Source organism: Salvelinus alpinus, chromosome 37 (genome assembly GCF_045679555.1).
Source record: "Salvelinus alpinus chromosome 37, SLU_Salpinus.1, whole genome shotgun sequence".
Classification (NCBI taxonomy): domain Eukaryota; kingdom Metazoa; phylum Chordata; class Actinopteri; order Salmoniformes; family Salmonidae; genus Salvelinus; species Salvelinus alpinus.
The window spans coordinates 9,915,602-9,934,701 of record NC_092122.1 but is presented as its reverse complement, the minus strand read 5'-3'; the positions used below and the strand labels follow the sequence as shown (position 1 = coordinate 9,934,701).

Sequence of the window (19,100 nt, the reverse complement as noted above, 5' to 3'; positions counted from 1 at the left end):
CATTCTGGGTGTCTGAAGTGTCTGCACCAAGGGCCCAGGCTATCAAAGACTGCCTGGAGCTGAAGGACATCCAGTCTTACTTGGTGCTGGACGTGTGGGAAACTAACATGGAATCCCTTCAGAAGGGCAGTGTCCCTCTTGCTGCCTCCAGCCAACCTGGCCACAGCCAGAGCTGGAGAAGGATTAGTCGCCCTGACCCCTACTGCTACTCCAGGCCCAGCCATGGTGAGAGGCATAGGGGGAGAGAGGTGATGTGGTCTGGCTTCTCTGACGAGAGAAACAGCCACCAGAACCATGACTCACTGCCAGTGCAGCATGAAGAGCTCCAGAGAGAACCAGCAGGACCTCTTCTCTCAGCTGTCCAAGTCCCGTAAGAGGATCAGGGAGGGTGGGGAGGACCATCAGGCCATCCCAGACTCCAAGAGTAGCAGAGTTGAGCACCCCACCCACAGCATTGTGCGCCCAAGGCATAAAAATGTCAGACTTTTTGATTCATGAAATGTTATGCATGTTTTTGTTTTTTACATTTGCCATGTTTTGCCAGTATCTTTGGTAAGAATTTTTATAAATGTCTTACCTGTTCTTTAACTCTTGAGTGTCTGTGTGTGTTTTATTTTTTATCACGTATTGTTATGCGTATATTAGTGCAATAAAATAAAAGTTGTCTAACGAAAAAACAGATAGCTGACTAAATAAAGGAAACATCAACATTATGCATCTTCATAGGGCTTTGGGCCACCACGAGGCAACAGAACATATTCAATGTGCCTTGGCATAGATCCTACAAGTGTCTGAAACTCTATTGGTGGTATGCAATACCAAGCTTCCACGAGAAATTCCATAATTTGGTGTTTTGTTGATGGTGGTGGAAAACGCTCTCTCAAGCACCGCTCCAGAATCGCTCCAATAACTGTTCAATTGGGTTGAGATCTGGTGACTGAGACACACACACAGGCTCACACAGGCACATACAGAAACACACACCAACACACACACACTTTAAACCCCTGCTTCTTTGAGACTCGTCTTTCAAAGTCACTGAGATCTCTTCTTCCAGCCATTGTGGACAAAATAATGAACAACTGGGCTTTTTTATACATGACCCTAAGCATGATGGGATGTTAATTGCTTAATCAATCAATCAATCAATCAAATGTATTTATAAAGCCCTTTTTACATCAGCAGTTGTCACAAAGTGCTTGTACAGAAACCCAGCCTAAATCCCCAGAGAGCAAGCAATACAGATGTAGAAGCACACTGGCTAGCAAAATATCCCTAGGAAGGTAGCAACCTAGGAAGAAACCTAGAGAGGAACAAGGCTCTGAGGGGTGGCCAGAATACTTAACGCCAGATTGTTCTTCAAGATGTTCGAACACTCATAGCTGACCAGCAGAGTCAAATAATAATCTCAGTGGTTATAGAGGGTGCAAAAGGTCACCACCTCAGGAGTAACTTTCACTTGGCTTAATTAATTCAGGAACCACACCTGTGTGAAAGCACCTGCTTAATTTACTCAAGTGTTTCCTTTATTTTGGCAGCTACCTGTACATTGGCAATAGGCTATACTGCAGTTTGCAAGGTTAGAGCAAGAATGTATATAAACTGCAAGATAACTAAAACTGATATGAATTATTCTGTGTAAGAAGTCTCACTCCATGTGTTAATTGGCCCGTTAATTGGCCCGTGTGTGTGTGTGTCAGTGAGTGAGTGAGTGAGTGAGAGAGCGAAAGAGTGAGAGTCCGAAAGAGTGAGAGAAAGAGAGCAGCATGGCCTGATAGTGCTCTGTCATTCTCTTCAGTAAAGCATAATCTATACATGCACATGTGCCATGTTCTCTCTGGGGTGGTACATTGCAAAAGCCCCCGACATTAAGCTTAAGTCATATATTAACAAACTGAACAACCCTTTAACTTTTGAAACGCCTGTCAACCCAAGAATCCTGTATGATCTTCCTCTTGTTAATTAATTAAGCATCAAAAGCTTGTCATGTGAGTTTATTTATCATGTTTAAAATATATATGTTTGACAACACAATGCTGCATCAGTGGACATATGAGTGACAGCAAGAGTAACCCTGGCTGGTAAAGGTTGGATCTATTGAAGATGCTGGCATCATTTTCCCTTCATGGTCCAATTGTTATTAACGCCCGTTAGGCCCTGGTCACCGTTCACTTTTACAACAACCGCAAAGCTCCGTCCCCCTCGCCCAATTTGGAGAGCCTAAAAATAAAGAGAAGTGTCACAACTGTTATGGCGCCCCAGGGCCAATCGTTGACCCCCTTCTCTTATGTTACCCAATGGTGTTGCCTCTCGCTATCTCCGTCTGATTAGAGAATACCCATCCTGCAGTTGTATATGGTCATGACGGGGGCATTCCAGGGAGTCCAGGGGCCTGACGCGAGCTTCAGGGGTGCCGAGCTTTTTAAAACCCTGTCCTGCCTAGAGCTTCATTTAGCTACTCAAGTGTAACCGACTTCACCAAGCAGGCTGCCGCCGCCGACGTCGTAGGGCTACTAGCGGTCCTGTGCTGTCCATTGTACAGACAACGCGTTCATCTTTCTACAGTATATTCTTCTTCCGTGCCAAGGTGTCTATTAGGATGCAGCTACCACTTTTTTTCACTATTCTGATACATTAAAAATCAGGGGACCGTCCACGTTGGAAACGATAAACGGATTAAACGGACAAGCTCCACTCCAATCACAAGTACAAACGAAAATCTCACTTACTCTTTCTTTCATATTTTTCCAAGTTTTACAACTTTTTTCACGGCCAGTGCGCAAGCTTGGCACTGGCGGGCAAGAAACATTTATTTATTTATTTCCACGCTCCCTTGCGTGCCGTAACGTTCACACACTGGCCCCACTGATTGTGGTATAAAAAGGGCACGGAAACCGACAACATGATGAGCAATAATACTTACTACGAGCAGCAGCAGCCGCCGCAGTACTACCAGAGTACGGACAACGGGGACGACGAAGAAGAGGAGATGCCGGCCACGGAGAAGGACCTCGCTGAGGATGCGCCCTGGAAGAAAATCCAACAGAACACCTTCACCAGGTGGTGTAACGAGCACCTCAAGTGCCTCAACAAGCGGATCAACGACCTACAGAAAGACCTGACCGACGGGCTCAAGCTCATCGGTCTCCTGGAGGTTTTGAGCCAGAAGAAAATGTACAGAAAGTACCACGCCAGACCTAACTTCAGACAGATGAAACTGGAAAATGTGTCCGTCGCGCTGGAATTCTTGGAGAGAGAACACATAAAGCTGGTATCGATAGGTAAGTGGTGTTTGCATTTAGGACCGATATAGCGCAATGGTTGGGTTTCTCGGGAACATGTTGAAAGTTGTTGCTTTGTCCACTCTGTCTGGGGTAGCCACTTTTGGGGATACAGTTACTGGTTAGAGGGCGTATTTGAGCCAGGGGAATGAGTCTGAGAATGATTTCTCCTCAAAATGAATGAAACACACTTTGATGTTATAGAAAAGTAATGCGCAATGCAGCTTTTTTTTATAAGAATAAAAATTATTCCTGGTTGTGTTGTTGATTGTTCCATATTTATATTGTTCAGAGTTGTGTTTTCACTTCTCCATAACTGTTGCATGCGTTATAAACAGTGCATAATTGTTGTTGCGTGCGTTATAAACAGTGCATAACTGAAAAGCACTGTACTTTTTGACGCAAATTACGCACGTCGTTGATATGTATTTCTGTGCGTAAGTGACCAGACAACGGCGCGGTGTGTTCAGGATGCGCCAATCAAGAAATGTCCCCTTTCTGACTGCCCGACAAAGACTGCTTTCAGCTGTATCCGGGAAACAGAGAGACTCTGGATTCGGTGCATGCCTCTGGATTCCTGTGTTATTACTGTGTAAATCAAGCATGGTCTCATTAGAAGCGTCACTGCCAATTGAGAGTCATTACAATCTCAGGTTTAACCAATTTAGCTGCTGTCATTTGTTGTTCATGAAATTAAATACTGAATGAGTCATTTCGAGCGTTCTCATGGAATGGATAGTCTCCCATTTTAATTAGGCAATGACTTTGTAGTTGCTTCTGAATGATGTAATAATTTGGCATCTCTATCTCATGTGTTCAAATATGTGAAATAAAGATGAATAAGTAACAAGTAGTCTACAACGCATTTGTAGATATCCCATTCAAAAGGCACACACATATTTCGTCTTGCCCATTCACCCTCTGAATGGCACACACCCAATCCATGTCTCAATTGTTTCAAGGCTTAAAAATCCTTCTTTAACCTGTGTCCTCCCGTTCATCTACACTTATTGAAGTGGATTTGACAGGTGACATGAATAAGGGATCATAGCTTTCACCTGGATTCACCTGGTCAGTCTTTACAGGTGTTCTTAATGTTTTGTACACTCAGCATACGTCACTCACATTTTATCTTATCTGATGACATTACCCACCAGGTCTTATAGAATCACTGCTCCAGGATGTAGGATATGTTCTTGGAGAACCAATAACAACATCAGAGAGGCAGGGGCTCAGCTTGATGGCCCTGACTGGATCTAATGTGGATTATGATGATTTTTTGGTATTTTTGGTATTTTAGGTATTTTTGGTTTTGTATTTGGATCCCCATTAGCTGTTGCAAAAGCAGCAGCTACTCTTCCTGGGGTCCACACAAAACATGAAACATGACACAATACAGAACATCAATAGACAAGAACAGCTCAAGGACGGAACTACATCATAAAATAAATAAAAAATTCTTAGCGGCAGGGGCGGCAGGTAGCCTAGTGGTTAGAATGTTGGGCCAGTAACCGAAAGGTTGCTAGATCGAATCCCTGAGCTGACGAGGTTAAGATCTGTCGTTCTACCCCTGAACAAGGCAGTTAACCCACTGTTCCCCGGTAGGCCGTCATTGTAAATAAGAATTAGCTCTTAACTGACTTGCCTAGTTAAATAAAAAATGCATCCACACAAACTACCTAGGTCAAATAGGGATGAGGTGTTGTTGCTTTATCTGTTTTTTAAGCAATATGAGATGGAAGGAAGTTCCATGCAATATGGGCTCTACGCTTTCTTGAATTCGTTCTGGATTTGGGGACTATGAAAAGACCCCTGGTGGCATATGATGATGATGATGATGATGATGCAGCAGCCAGCCGGACAGACAGTAGTCTACTGTTAAGACTGGCCCTGTGGAGGGCTCCTCTGTTGCCGAGCCTTATAACAGTGATTTATGAATGCACCTTGTGCTCAGAGAATATGTGGTTCTAAGGAAAATGGTCCTTGGCCGGGCGTTCTGCCTTGAAACTAATCAATGCTATTATATTTATTCTCAGAATCTAAAACAGGTTCATGAGAAAAGGCGGCACATCAAAGCATCCCACCTTGCTGTCCACATCTGTTGTGCTGATTTGTTGTGGCTGTGTTGGCCAAGTCTTGATAAGAGCATGGCAACAGCCATTCATTCTGCCTACCAACAGCCAAACAGACTGCAAACAGGTTGGGCAACAAGATGGGATGGCAAGGGGTTGGCACACACACAGCAGTTGTTTCAGCAGTGCCTTAGGTGTGTTGGTGTTAGATCTGTCCTTGTGTCAACTGTTTGAAGGTGTAAAGACCACCAAAGACTATTAAATACCTGAAGATCGCAGCTACTGGACCAGTCAATATGATTAGAGGTTCTGTGGTACACTGTAAAAAAAATCCTGTTGGTTTTACCATCATTTACTGGCAACCAGTTACCTATAAATTACTGTAAAAAAGGTACAATATCTACCATTTTTACAGTATGTAATTTCTTTTTTTTTACAGTGTACCATTCCCCTATTCTGAAGAGACATCAGTGGTACAGACCCCAGTTCCCACTCTGGTCTTTGTTGTTTTCTTCATTTTACACTTTGTTTCCTTTCTGTCACATACAGTGCCTTCAGAAAGTATTCGCACCCCTTGACTTTTTAAACATTTAGTTATGTTTTCAAAATGGGATTAAAATGGATTTAATTATCCTTTTTTGTCAAGGATCCACACAAGATATATTACTGTTTTATTTTTCATGAATAAAATAAAATATCATAGATTGTTTCTTCCACTTTGACAAAACTCTATATTTTATTTCATTTATGAAAAATACGTAGTAATATATCTTGATTAGATACGTATTCCACCCCCTAAATCAATACATGTTAGAATCACCTTTGGAAGAGACTACAGCTGTGACTGTTTTTGCGTACGTCTCTAAGAGCATAGCATACCTGGATTGTACAATATTTGCCCATTATTTTCAAAATAAATATTCAAGCTCAATCAAGTTGGTTGTTGATCATTACTAGACAGCCATTTTCAGGTCTTGCCATAGATTTTCAAGCCGATTTAAGTCTACTATAACTAGGCCACTCAGGAACATTCAGTGTCGTCTTGGTAAGAAACTCCAGTGTAGATTTGGCCTCGTGTTTTAGGATATTTTCCTGCTGAAAGTTGACTTTGCCTCCCAGTGTCTGTTGGAAAGCAGACTGAGACAGGTTTTCCTCTAGGATTTTGCCTGTGCTTACAGTAGCTCTTTTCCAATGCTTTTTATCCTAAAAAAACTCCCTAGTCCTTGCCGATGACAAGCATACCCATAACATGATGCAGCCGCCACCATGCTTGAAGAGTGGTACTCAGTTATGTGTTGTGTTGGATTTGGCCCAAACATAACGCTTTGTATTCAGTACAAAAAGTTCATTTCTTTGCCAATTTTTTTGCATCATTACTTTAGTGCCTTATTGCAAACAGGATGCATGTTTTGGAATATTTGTATTCGGTACACGCTTTCTTCTTTTCACTCTGTCATTTAGGTTAGTATTGTGGAGTAACTACAATGTTGTTGATCCATCCTCAGCACAAACTGAAACTGGGTCAGCTTTGAGGGGTTATCGGGTCCAATATCTCTTAGGGCTACCCAGGATGCAGTGTGATAAAGGGGGAAATGGGTCAACAAGCAGACAGAGTCATTGGGAAGGGTCCGGACCAGGGTGGCTCAGTGACATTGGTGATAAGAGTGATCCTTCCAGAAGGGCACCTGCCATGGCTCTCTCTCTCTCTCAGTGGGGGGTGGAGGGGAGTGTTGGGTAACAGAAGAGCTGGAGAACACACAGACACTCACACACTCACTCGGTCTTTCTCCCTCACACACACGATACACACACACTCATGGTGTGTATCGTGGCTCTCTGGTTGTCTGGATGCCAGCAGGCAGGGAAGGAAGACTAGTGGGTGTGTGACTTGGAGAGTTGGTAGTCAGTGTGTGTCACAGAGTGTGTGACTTGGAGAGTTGGTAGTCAGCGTGTGTCACAGAGTGTGTAACTTGGAGAGTTGGTAGTCAGTGTGTGTCACAGAGTGTGTGACTTGGAGAGTTGGTAGTCAGTGTGTGTCACAGAGTGTGTGACTTGGAGAGTTGGTAGTCAGTGTGTGTCACAGAGTGTGTGACTTGGAGAGTTGGTAGTCAGTGTGTGTCACAGAGTGTGTGACTTGGAGAGTTGGTAGTCAGTGTGTGTCACAGAGTGTGTGACTTGGAGAGTTGGTAGTCAGTGTGTGTCACAGAGTGTGTGACTTGGAGAGTTGGTAGTCAGTGTGTGTCACAGAGTGTGTGACTTGGAGAGTTGGTAGTCAGTGTGTGTCACAGAGTGTGTGACTTGGAGAGTTGGTAGTCAGTGTGTGTCACAGAGTGTGTGACTTGGAGAGTTGGAAGTCAGTGTGTGTCACAGAGTGTGTGACTTGGAGAGTTGTAAGTCCAGTAAGTACGGGGAAGGTTACTGCCACAGGAAATGAAGACTGATGTCCCCCTCCCCCCTGGTTCTGGTGGTTTGGCCTTCTGGCTCTCTGGTTGTCTGGTAGTGTGGTAGTCTGGAGGGGCAGTGAGGGGCCAGCCTGGCCCAGGTCAGCTTCACTCATATGGGGAAGGGGGCGGCTGATTGATGGGCAGACAGCTGGGCTCTGGGGCTCTGGGGCTCTGGGCTCCCTCCACTAACAGGTGCCTAAAATAGACCCACATACAGCCCCAGAGTGGCACAGAGAGAGGGGGCGGGGGAGAGGACTGTGAAAGAGGGGTTAGTTAAAAGAGAGGATGCAGGGAAGTGGGGAGAATGAGAGAGGTTAGGAGAGAGGTTGTGGAGAGAGGGGGCCGGGAGAGCGGAGAGGGAAATTACGAGGGTATGACGGGGCGAGCCTGCTAGGAAGAGGTGACTTAGACGTGTGGCGCTGAGGAGGGTTTTAGGTGGGGGTCCTGAAGAGTTGGGTATCCCTTTTCCCGGCACTAAGACACAGTAGTATATGACATCATGACTCAAACAGACCATCCGTTATGACATTAGATGGACCTCCGCTTACTCATAAAGTAAGAACCTCGCTCTTTGATGAATGAGTACATCTCTCTCTCTCTCTCTCAATCTCAATCTCAATCTCAATCTGACTCTCTCTCTGACATGGCATCTCTCTCTCTCTACTCTACATCTCTCAAAGTCTACATCTCTAAAACTCTCTCTCTCTCATCTATCTCTGTCTCTCTCTACACAATATCTATCTCTGTCTCTCTCTCCATCCCCTGCTCGGTCTCTCAGTCTCTCTCTACTCTCTAGCTAGCTCTCTCATCGGATCTCTCTCTCTCTCTCTCTCTCTCTCTCTCTCTCTCTCTCTATCTATCTATCTCTGTCTCTCTCTCCATCCCCTCTCTCTCTCTCTCTCTCTCTCTCTCTCTCTCTCTCTCTCTCTCTCTCTCTCTCTCTCTCTCTCTCTCTCTCTCTCTCTCTCTCTCTCTATCTATCTCTGTCTCTCTCTCCATCCCCTCTCTCTGACTCAATCCTGATGAGAGAAACAGAGAAGTTGAGCAGGGCCCTCTGATTGGTTGGCCGTTTTATTTGCCTGCGGTATGATTGACCCCGTTGTGGGTTCACATCGTAGTTGTGAATTTAACAGAGGGGAACGTTGCGGTATATCCACTAGTAGCTGTGTGGATGTGTATATGTGTGTGTGTTTCCTGTATCACTATCCAAGGCTAAATGCTGTGGCTCCGTAATGGGTCTCTGACATGACTGTGCTATGTGGTGGGGAGCAATGACAGAGAGACAAAAGGGGAAAGATGGAGGGAGGGAGAGTAGCGGGGGAGGGAGCAGTATGGAGGAAGAGCGGGAGAGAGTACAGGGAGAGGATAGGGGAGAAAGAGAGGGGGAAAGAAGCTGGAGGATAGAGGGAGAGAGACAGCAGTATGGAGAGAGAGAGAGAGAGAGGGTGGTGGTGGTGACTGGTCCTTACGTTGATGGTCTCACTCCTTCAGCAAGTCTCTGGTGTGTGTGATAAAAATGTAACCTTACCCCCAATGTTACCCCAACACTCTGAGAGGTTCCAAGTTACTCCTGGTCTCCTGGTGTTAGACAGTGTTCAGGTTCTGGTAGTAGACCCTGTGGGGTAGTAGAAGAATTAACTGTTGCAGATCCTTCAACTGGTTTCCTCCTCTCAGGAATAACACACTCCCTGTTCTCTTACTTTTCTGGAGCTGAGGGAAGTGAGTGAGACCACTCTCTCTCTTTCCCCATCGTTTTTGTCTCTCCTCTCTCTCTTCATCTCAATCTCTCTCTCTCTCTCTCTCTCTCTCTCTCTCTCTCTCTCTCTCTCTCTCTCTCTCTCTCTCTCTCTCTCTCTCTCTCTCTCTCTCTCTCTCTCTCTCTCTCTCTCTCTCTCTCTCTCTCTCTCTCTCTTCCTCTCTCCCTGTCTTCCTCACCCTCTCTCTCTCCCTACAACAGTGTCTCTAATTGTTAGCATGTGTCAGAGGCAGTCAGCTCAGAAGAATGTCAGAGCAGGGCCAGAACCCCCCCCCCCCCCCCCCCCACTTCTCTAGCAGCCACCAGGGATAAGAAACTCTGGCTAGCCAAGAGAGGATAATAACTCTGATTGAACAACCACCTCCACCAGCTCCACCACCACCTCCCCCCAAAACACCTCACCCCCTGTTAATATCTTTCTTTATAAAGGAAGTCCTCTATGTTGGATTTATATTGTTTCTCCTCCCATAGACTTCCAGCCATTTCTCTTGTGTCATGTACAGTATTTAGAGACAGAGGACTTAGGAAAAAGTCCAGCTTTTCAACAGCCAGTTGAATATGTCGCCTCATTGTTAGAGGGCCATGTGTTTAGTGTTGCAGTCTGGGTAGAGGGAATTGAATGGGCTATATGTAAGATCTATTAATGAGGTGGAAACACATACAATCTAATGACAATATCAGTCTCACACTGAGAACCCCTGAACTGATATTAGTGTATTTGCTGTGTTATATAGTATTCTGGCTAAAACAACACATATTTCCATGTATCTACAGTAATCCAGCTGTGAATACTGCATCGATGTACTGTCTATTTCCAGTGGTTATCAGAGGAGGCTGAGGATATGCTCTGTATTCCATCTTTGGATTCAATGAACCTTAGCAGAAGTGCAGGTGTTTGAGATGATAAAACAGATGGGTCTAATCCTGGATGCTCATTGGTTAAAACCACATTCCAGCTGGTGTCTATTCCACAAGTTACCACCGGCTAAATCTCTGACTTTGAAATGCCTATTGACTCTGTTCCAGCTGACTGCGCAGTCCACTGTCTCATCATCTCAGCCAGGCAATTTATATACTAGATCTTCACTATAAAAAGCATCTAGACATTATCTTCCATTTCTTTTAGACTAGCGTTCGGTTTTCAACAGCGGAGAGTAGTAATAACCTTGCTGTCTGTCTCTCCGACACTTGCAACATTGTTTCAATATTGAAATTCAATCTCCATCTGTCGTATGGTAATGAACGTGTCGGGAGTCGGGACGAGACAGGCGGACTGGCATACACACAAAGAAATGTCTATAGAAAAACTCTAAATGCAGCTAGTGTGCTGTCATTCCAGCTTCAGTTTCTTCTGAACAGAGAGAGCAAATGTTCAACGCCAGGCGAAACAGCACATCATTAGCTCATTTTTATGGATGTATAAAAAAAGAATCATTCGAAAACAGCTTAAACAAACTCAAATGCAGCTACTCTGCTGTTATTCTGGCTGCACTGTTTGACGTGACTGTGTTAGCCAGTTGGCTAGCTAGCAAGCAAGGGATAAGAAGTTTGCAAGCTATCATGACAAGGGGAAAATTTCGAACGAAGGACTGGGTCGCGTCCATAGTTTTAGAACAAAAAGACTTAACGACTGGGTCACATCTCTAGCAACCGAACCGATAGAACGAACGACCATCCGGCTTGGGTATCAACCCTAGATTTGTGTCGGGACTATATATCGTGGAGGGTGAAATACAGTAGCATGAATAAATTAATCAAAACTACATTTTTATTAAAATATGTCAATCATTATTTGAATATGTTGGAATCTTGTTGTATAAAAGTTATAACGCCCTCGAAGCCGGTGGTGTTAGGCCTGAGACAAAGGCCTAACAACACCCGTGCCACTATCCTTCAAACACCAGCTTCTCTGACATTATCACTTATGTGAATCCATTCATTGTCTCCTGTTCATTCTTGCCTGCTCTCTCTCTCTCTCTCTCTCTCTCTCTCTCTCTCTCTCTCTCTCTCTCTCTCTCTCTCTCTCTCTCTCTCTCTCTCTCTCTCTCTCTCTCTCTCTCTCTCTTTCTCTCTCTCTCTCTCTCTCTCTCTCTCTCTCTCTCTCTCTCTCTCCATCTCAGTGGTCTGCGTGAGTCGTAAAGCATGAGGAGGAGCATAGTGAGAGGAAGAAGTCCGTCCACAAGTTAAATGTTCCGAAAGGCACTGCTCGTAAGAGCTTTAGCACGGCACCACAGCCAGGGTCAAACGAGGACCACAGAGCAGTTTCCACTGGCGAGAGAGAGATTAAGAGTGGAGTGAAAGATAAAGTAGAGGGGAGAGAGAGATGGACAGGAAGAGAAGAGTGGAAACAGGGGATAGGGTGAGTGGAAGAGTGAAGAGATGGTCAGGGAGAGAGACTGGTTAAACATAATGTGTTATTCCAGAGACTGACGTTTCTAACAGACAGACCTACCAGACAGTAGACGTTCCTTTGAGTCCAGCCAAGAGAACCAAAATCATAGGGTTGGTTGGGATTAGATATTTTGAACCCGTGTCATTGCATGTTTATTATGACTAGCCACAAAGTTTTTTCAGTGATGATGAGAGGAATTAATCCAAGGGGTCCTGATGTTGATGGTGATGTTATATGTCAGGCAGTGACACAGCCACCTCCTTCCTGTGAGGATGTTTGGGTATATGAGTTTACAGCACATCACTTAGTTTGTTACTCTGTCCACATAGACTTGGCACCATAACCAGAGATAGGGTCAGTGTCCATAGCAACAAAATGTTCCCAAACCACATTTCCCCAATTTCCATGTTTAAGACAGCTGGGATGACCTAATGGTTTCTGGTGGAAACAGGTTATCAGAGTCAACCCATGTGGACTGCAGGATTACACAGTGGAAGATATCATATGGAGGGAAGAGTAACAGATGAGAAAGAGAGAGGGGGGAGAGCGAGAGAGAGAGAGAGGGTTCTGGAGTTGAGAATGGAGTATGGGTTGGGTTTGAATCCTCACTCTTCAACACACCTAACATCCAGTGCTGTGGTACCTGGCATAGGTATGTTGAGGTCTCTAAGGTTATCTAAAGAGATTGACCCAACAATATTTTCTAGTACAAAACATATCCTGGTCCAAGGTGTCTGTGAGGTGAATGGGGAAGACAGGTGAGGGGGTGAGAACTGCAGATGACTGAAGGTGAGATGGTAGAGGGTGAGAAAGGTGACAGTGGAGAGGGCGACAGGGCAGAGGATCAGCACCTCACCAAGCGTGACAGCTGGGCCTGCTGGGGTCAGGAGTTAGAGGTCACGAGTCAGGTTCATGGTGGCTCCACTTCCAAGCGGAAGCGGAAACTGGATTAGGATAGTCTGGCGACGGATGTCTGGGAATGTGTGTATGTGTGTGTGTGTGTTTGTGTATGATTGTGTGGGGGGGGGGGTTGTGTGTGTCTGTGTGTGTCTGCATGGACTGAGTCACTCACATCTGGAGTGTCAGAACAGAGAGCAGTAGCCTTTATAACTGACTGGTCAAAGTGAGAGAGACAGAAAAACAGAGAGGACGTTACATGGTACCCTGTGTCAGTGACGTCACTTAATGTCCCCTTTCAATGTCGGTCACAGTATAATGTCACCTAGTGTATGTGGAGTGCCCTCCATGCTAAATAGACAACCTGTTGTAGTCTACACACACACTTCCTAGAACCCTGAAAAATTGCCAAGTGCATTCTGGGGCAGTTGGTGTCAGGCACAACTGCTGTAAGCAGCCCAGAAATGATCTCATCAACATTCTGACCCTTAATCCATTTCTCTCTAGTCCCGACAGGGTTGCTAGGTCTGACCCTGACTCTACTTCTCTCTGCTCCCTACAGGGTTGCTAGGTCTGACCCTGACTCTACTTCCCTCTGCTCCCTACAGGGTTGCTAGGTCTGACCCTGACTCTACTTCTCTCTGCTCCCTACAGGGTTGCTAGGTCTGACCCTGACTCTACTTCCCTCTGCTCCCTACAGGGTTGCTAGGTCTGACCCTGACTCTACTTCTCTCTGCTCCCTACAGGGTTGCTAGGTCTGACCCTGACTCTGCTTCCCTCTGCTCCCTACAGGGTTGCTAGGTCTGACCCTGACTCTACTTCTCTCTGCTCCCTACAGGGTTGCTAGGTCTGATCCTGACTCTGCTTCTCTCTGCTCCCTACAGGGTTGCTAGGTCTGACCCTGACTCTATTTCTCTCTGCTCCCTACAGGGTTGCTAGGTCTGACCCTGACTCTACTTCTCTCTGCTCCCTACAGGGTTGCTAGGTCTGACCCTGACTCTATTTCTCTCTGCTCCCTACAGGGTTGCTAGGTCTGACCCTGACTCTATTTCTCTCTGCTCCCTACAGGGTTGCTAGGTCTGACCCTGACTCTGCTTCTCTCTGCTCCCTACAGGGTTGCTAGGTCTGACCCTGACTCTATTTCTCTCTGCTCCCTACAGGGTTGCTAGGTCTGACCCTGACTCTACTTCCCTCTGCTCCCTACAGGGTTGCTAGGTCTGACCCTGACTCTACTTCCCTCTGCTCCCTACAGGGTTGCTAGGTCTGACCCTGACTCTACTTCTCTCTGCTCCCTACAGGGTTGCTAGGTCTGACCCTGACTCTACTTCCCTCTGCTCCCTACAGGGTTGCTAGGTCTGACCCTGACTCTACTTCTCTCTGCTCCCTACAGGGTTGCTAGGTCTGACCCTGACTCTACTTCTCTCTGCTCCCTACAGGGTTGCTAGGTCTGACCCTGACTCTACTTCTCTCTGCTCCCTACAGGGTTGCTAGGTCTGACCCTGACTCTACTTCCCTCTGCTCCCTACAGGGTTGCTAGGTCTGACCCTGACTCTGCTTCTCTCTGCTCCCTACAGGGTTGCTAGGTCTGACCCTGACTCTGCTTCTCTCTGCTCCCTACAGGGTTGCTAGGTCTGACCCTGACTCTACTTCCCTCTGCTCCCTACAGGGTTGCTAGGTCTGACCCTGACTCTACTTCTCTCTGCTCCCTACAGGGTTGCTAGGTCTGACCCTGACTCTACTTCCCTCTGCTCCCTACAGGGTTGCTAGGTCTGACCCTGACTCTGCTTCTCTCTGCTCCCTACAGGGTTGCTAGGTCTGACCCTGACTCTACTTCCCTCTGCTCCCTACAGGGTTGCTAGGTCTGACCCTGACTCTACTTCTCTCTGCTCCCTACAGGGTTGCTAGGTCTGATCCTGACTCTACTTACCTCTGCTCCCCAAGGTGTTGCCTGATCTAAGCCCTTATTCATCTTCACTCTCCTCCTGGTCCCTATGGAGTTGCCAGATTGGAAATGTTGTCTTTATCCAGGCACAGGCCTCTCTCCTCACCTCCCAGAGAGCAGGGCAGGTTCCATTGGCGTGCTGTGAGGTCAGAGCGGGGGAAAGGACCACGACGGAGGGGGAAATGACTGATAACATGTTTAGGATATTTCCCAGGCTCATCACGAATCGGGGATTTTAAGGAATCTGGCACCACGCTGAAGGCGCTGATGACAGGTCAAGGCTGGGGGAAGGGGGTGAGGGTGAGATGAGGCAAGAGGGTGTGGGGGAGGGCCCAGCTGTGTAGTGCCCAGATGTTTGTATAATATCTTACCAGGGAAGAATGTGTGCCTGAGTGACGCTGGGACATTACACACACGCTGGGGAGTTCAAATGATATAGTTGTAACACCCACACCCTTTATCAATTAGATGTAGTCCCTTTTGAAGCCGCTCAAACAGCTGGCTGTTCATTCTATGGGCTAAGATAGGGTTTCTACCTGTCAATCTCTCCATCCATTTTTGGCTCATGTTTGCCTGTCATGCTCTGGATGTTTTCTTTGGTGATGTTTTTTCATGAATGACTGTTCTGGGTCTCCTGAGATATGCTTGTGAATGGAGTTTAAGGCACGCTCTGTCATTCACAACATGTTTCACATGGTGAGTTTGAAGGCCTATGAAAATGTCAGAGGAATTCACACACCCACACACACGCACGCACGCACGCACGCACGCACGCACGCACGCACGCACGCACGCACGCACGCACACACACACACACACACACACGCACACACACACACACACACACACACACACACACACACACACACACACACACACACACACACACACACACACACACACACACACACACACACACACACACACACACACACACACACACTCTCAAACACATACACTCAAAGATATACACACACTCCCTCTCTCTCTCTGTCTCTCTCGCTCTCACACACACGCACGTATGCACTCACATACACTGAGTGTACAAAACATTAAGAACACCTGCTCTTTCCATGACATAGACTGACCAGGTGAATCCAGGTGAAAGCTAGGATCTCTTATTGATGTCACTTGTTAAATCCACTTCGATCAGTGTAGATGAAGGGGAGGAGACAGGTTAAAGAAGGATTTTTAAGCCTTGAGACAATTGAGACATGGATTGTGTATGTGTGCCATTCAGAGGGTGAATGAGCAAGACAAAAGATTTAAGGGCAAGAACTGCAACGCAACTGGGTTTTTTCATGCTCAACAGTTTCCTGTGTGTATCAAGAATGTTCCGCCACACAACGCCATCCAGCAAACTTGACACAACTGTGGAAAGCATTGGAGTCCTGATCTGACAGTAGAGAGGTGTTTAATGATCCTTTCCATCTGATAAGAGGACTCACAAACACACAATATCAGCAGTTCCCCTGCAAGGTCTGAGCCCCAGCTAACTTCCTACAATTCTACACATTTTGTCATGGGGCAGAGAGAGCATTTCTTCTGCAGTTTTGCAGCTAATTTCCTGTAATTCTAAACATTTTTTGCCATGGCTTATGATGTGTTCAAATGCTATCTGGGGCCCTTGGGTCCGCAGGGGTGTGTGTTATGCCAGTGATACAGATGGTATGACTGGCATACCACACTGTATCTATCTGCCATTCCACAGCACATCTACCACTCTTCAGAAGGCAAACTCCATCTGCATTCCTGTGTAGTTCTGATCTATAACTTTGTGAAGGTAGTTCGCTTATTTTAGTTAACTAGTATGTCGTAACTATCTCTGTTCCTGTGTCTGTGTCTCCTGCCCTGTTCTGTTCTGTTTTCAGTCTGTGCTTTCTCTCTGTAGTCTGCTGACTGTCACACTGTTAACCTATTCCCTGCTCAACACACACACACACACACACACACACACACACACACACACACACACACACACACACACACACACACACACACACACACACACACACACACACACACACACACACACACACACACACACACACACACACACACACACACACACACACACAGCATATCTATCGAAGACGTGGATGTTGATTAAGACAGCCCCCCGCACCTCTGATTCAGAGGGGTTGGGTTAAATGCCGAAGACACATTTCAGTTGAATGCATTCAGTTGTACAACTGACTAGGTTTCCCACCTTTCCCGTATCTGTGCCATCTTTCTGTGTGATCCATATGTATGGGCCAGTCTTAGTGTATGGGTTCACATTGATATCTGTTCTGCACGTACAGTATGCATAAGTATGTGTGTCTGTGTTTATGTAGCTATACAGTATGCGTGAGATTCCTCTAAGCATAATAGAAAGTGTCATGTTTCTGTCTGTACCATAGTGTTGATGAGGACGTTGGTTAGTTGTATTCCACTGTGGTCCTTACAGTTCCCTCATGCCCACCAGCCCAGGGCAGAGCAGATCACATGGGAGCCAGGGGGGAGGGGGAGACAATACCGCCTGTGTGTGGGAGTAATGGGGGAGGGGGGATCAACCAAGGAGAATGAGTGTGTGCAGTGTATGTGACTTTGTGTGTTATTGTCTGTTACACCCCCTAGAGGTTATTGACCTCCCCAGTTGTTGGCTAGAGACGCCTGTGAGCAACTGGGCCGGCAGCTGAGACTGCAGACTGCGTCCCACCAGAGAGAGAGAAATATTTAGAGAGAGAGAGAGAGAGAGAGAGAGAGAGAGAGAGAGAGAGAGAGAGAGAGAGAGAGAGAGAGAGAGAGAGAGAGAGAGAGAGAGAGAGAGAGAGAGAGAGAGAGAGAGAGAGAGAGAGAGAGAGAGAGAGAGAGAGAGAGAGAGAGAGAGAGAGAGAGAGAGAGAGAAAGTGCTCAGTCATCCTCCCTACACCACAGACCATATACTCTACAAGTCCTCCATTGCCCTCACTCCTTTCTCCCACACCCCCTGAGCAGAACACTGGTAACCACTACATGAATGTAAAATGGGCTGTTAACTCAAATACACCCTTCGAGGACAATAAAGTCTAGTTTATCAATCTACAGTAGGAAACATCCCACCAATTGATTGCCAACATTCAGTCAACACTTCTATAGAGCAGAGTATTCCCTTCTTTCTCTCCATTACTCTGACTGAGCCCAACCAGGTGACAAGTCTAATTCACTTCTGAGCTTTCCTGGCTCAACCTCTCACTAACTCAGGAAAAAGAGAAAGGGAGAAAGGTTCCTTTCTTTCTAGTGTTCTGTTCTTCTTGGTTAGTTACCCAGGCTATATTCTGTTGGTAGAGAAACACCTCTGGGTCTGTATTCAAAAAGAGTCTCAGAATAGAAGTGCTGATCTAGGATCAGTTTAGCATTTTAGATCATAATAACCGTGCTTATATGTACAGGGGGGATCTGGTCCTAGGCCAGCACTCCTACTCTGAGATTCTTTGTGAATACAGACCCTGGTGTTCTTGAGGGGCTGGCTCAGGCTTTGGCATGCGGAGAGTGCTAGTTCCTGTAACCTGTTCACCATGACAGGGTTATTACCGAGTGGTATACGGAGTTTACTTTGGAGCCCGCACCACGCCAAACACCCACCCAAGGGGGATGAGAAATGGGGGAGTTAGGTAGAGCAGCCAGGGAGTAGTGGATTCCTTTTAGGAGAGATGTGAGCTGTATAGAAATGTGATCCAAGACAAAAGTGTGTGGAGGTCTGTTATAGCAACCATGTCCTGGTGTCTGTTTTCTATGTAGAGAGATGTGTTCTTACTAACGCTTTAGACACAGAACAGTTTGGAGTGAGTGTGTGAGTGTGTGTGTGAGAGTGTGTGTGAGTGTGTGGGTGTATGCCACATGTTTAGTTACTCGCTGTGTTAGACAGCTTTGGTCACAGCTTGTGAAACGGCTAGGCCCTTCAGTCTTTTATAAGCCACAGGTGATGTGTGTGTGTGTGTCTGTGTGTGTGTGTCTAATTTCCGTGGTCTTTATATAGCACTGGGCCTTTGTAAAGTCCTAAATTACACGTCCAACATTTATCCAGCTGCTGGAGCCACCCCCGAGGGCTATAGTGTGTGTCGGAGGAATGCAGCAGGTCGTCATCTGGCCTGTGTGTGTGTTTTGTGTGTGTGTTTTTATGGGATTATGTTGGATTTGTGTGTCGATGTGTCTCTGTTGTGTATATGAAGGATATGCATATTGTGTGTGTGATGATGATGCGGCTGTATGTTGTGTGTGTATCTGTTGGTTGTGCATGCTTGACTGAGTTTGTGTGTGTGTGTGTATGTTTGTTTGTGTGTGTGTGTTCGTTG

At 46.2% G+C, this 19,100-nt stretch overlaps 1 protein-coding gene across 11 annotated transcripts in view; it reads left to right on the top strand.

The window, feature by feature from the left end:
• Positions 1 to 2,421: 2,421 nt before the first annotated feature.
• Positions 2,422 to 19,100, top strand: part of LOC139565617 (filamin-C-like) — an 84,485-nt gene continuing 67,806 nt past the window's right edge. For 6 of the 11 annotated variants that reach the window (XM_071386054.1, XM_071386048.1, XM_071386047.1 and 3 more), the window contains exon 1: positions 2,422 to 3,281. In XM_071386054.1, coding sequence (XP_071242155.1) covers positions 2,903 to 3,281 — 379 coding nt within the window. In that variant the 5' untranslated portion in view covers positions 2,422 to 2,902. The remainder of the gene's footprint in view (positions 3,282 to 19,100) is intronic. The other 5 variants (XM_071386056.1, XM_071386052.1, XM_071386055.1 and 2 more) reach the window with 1 other exon arrangement.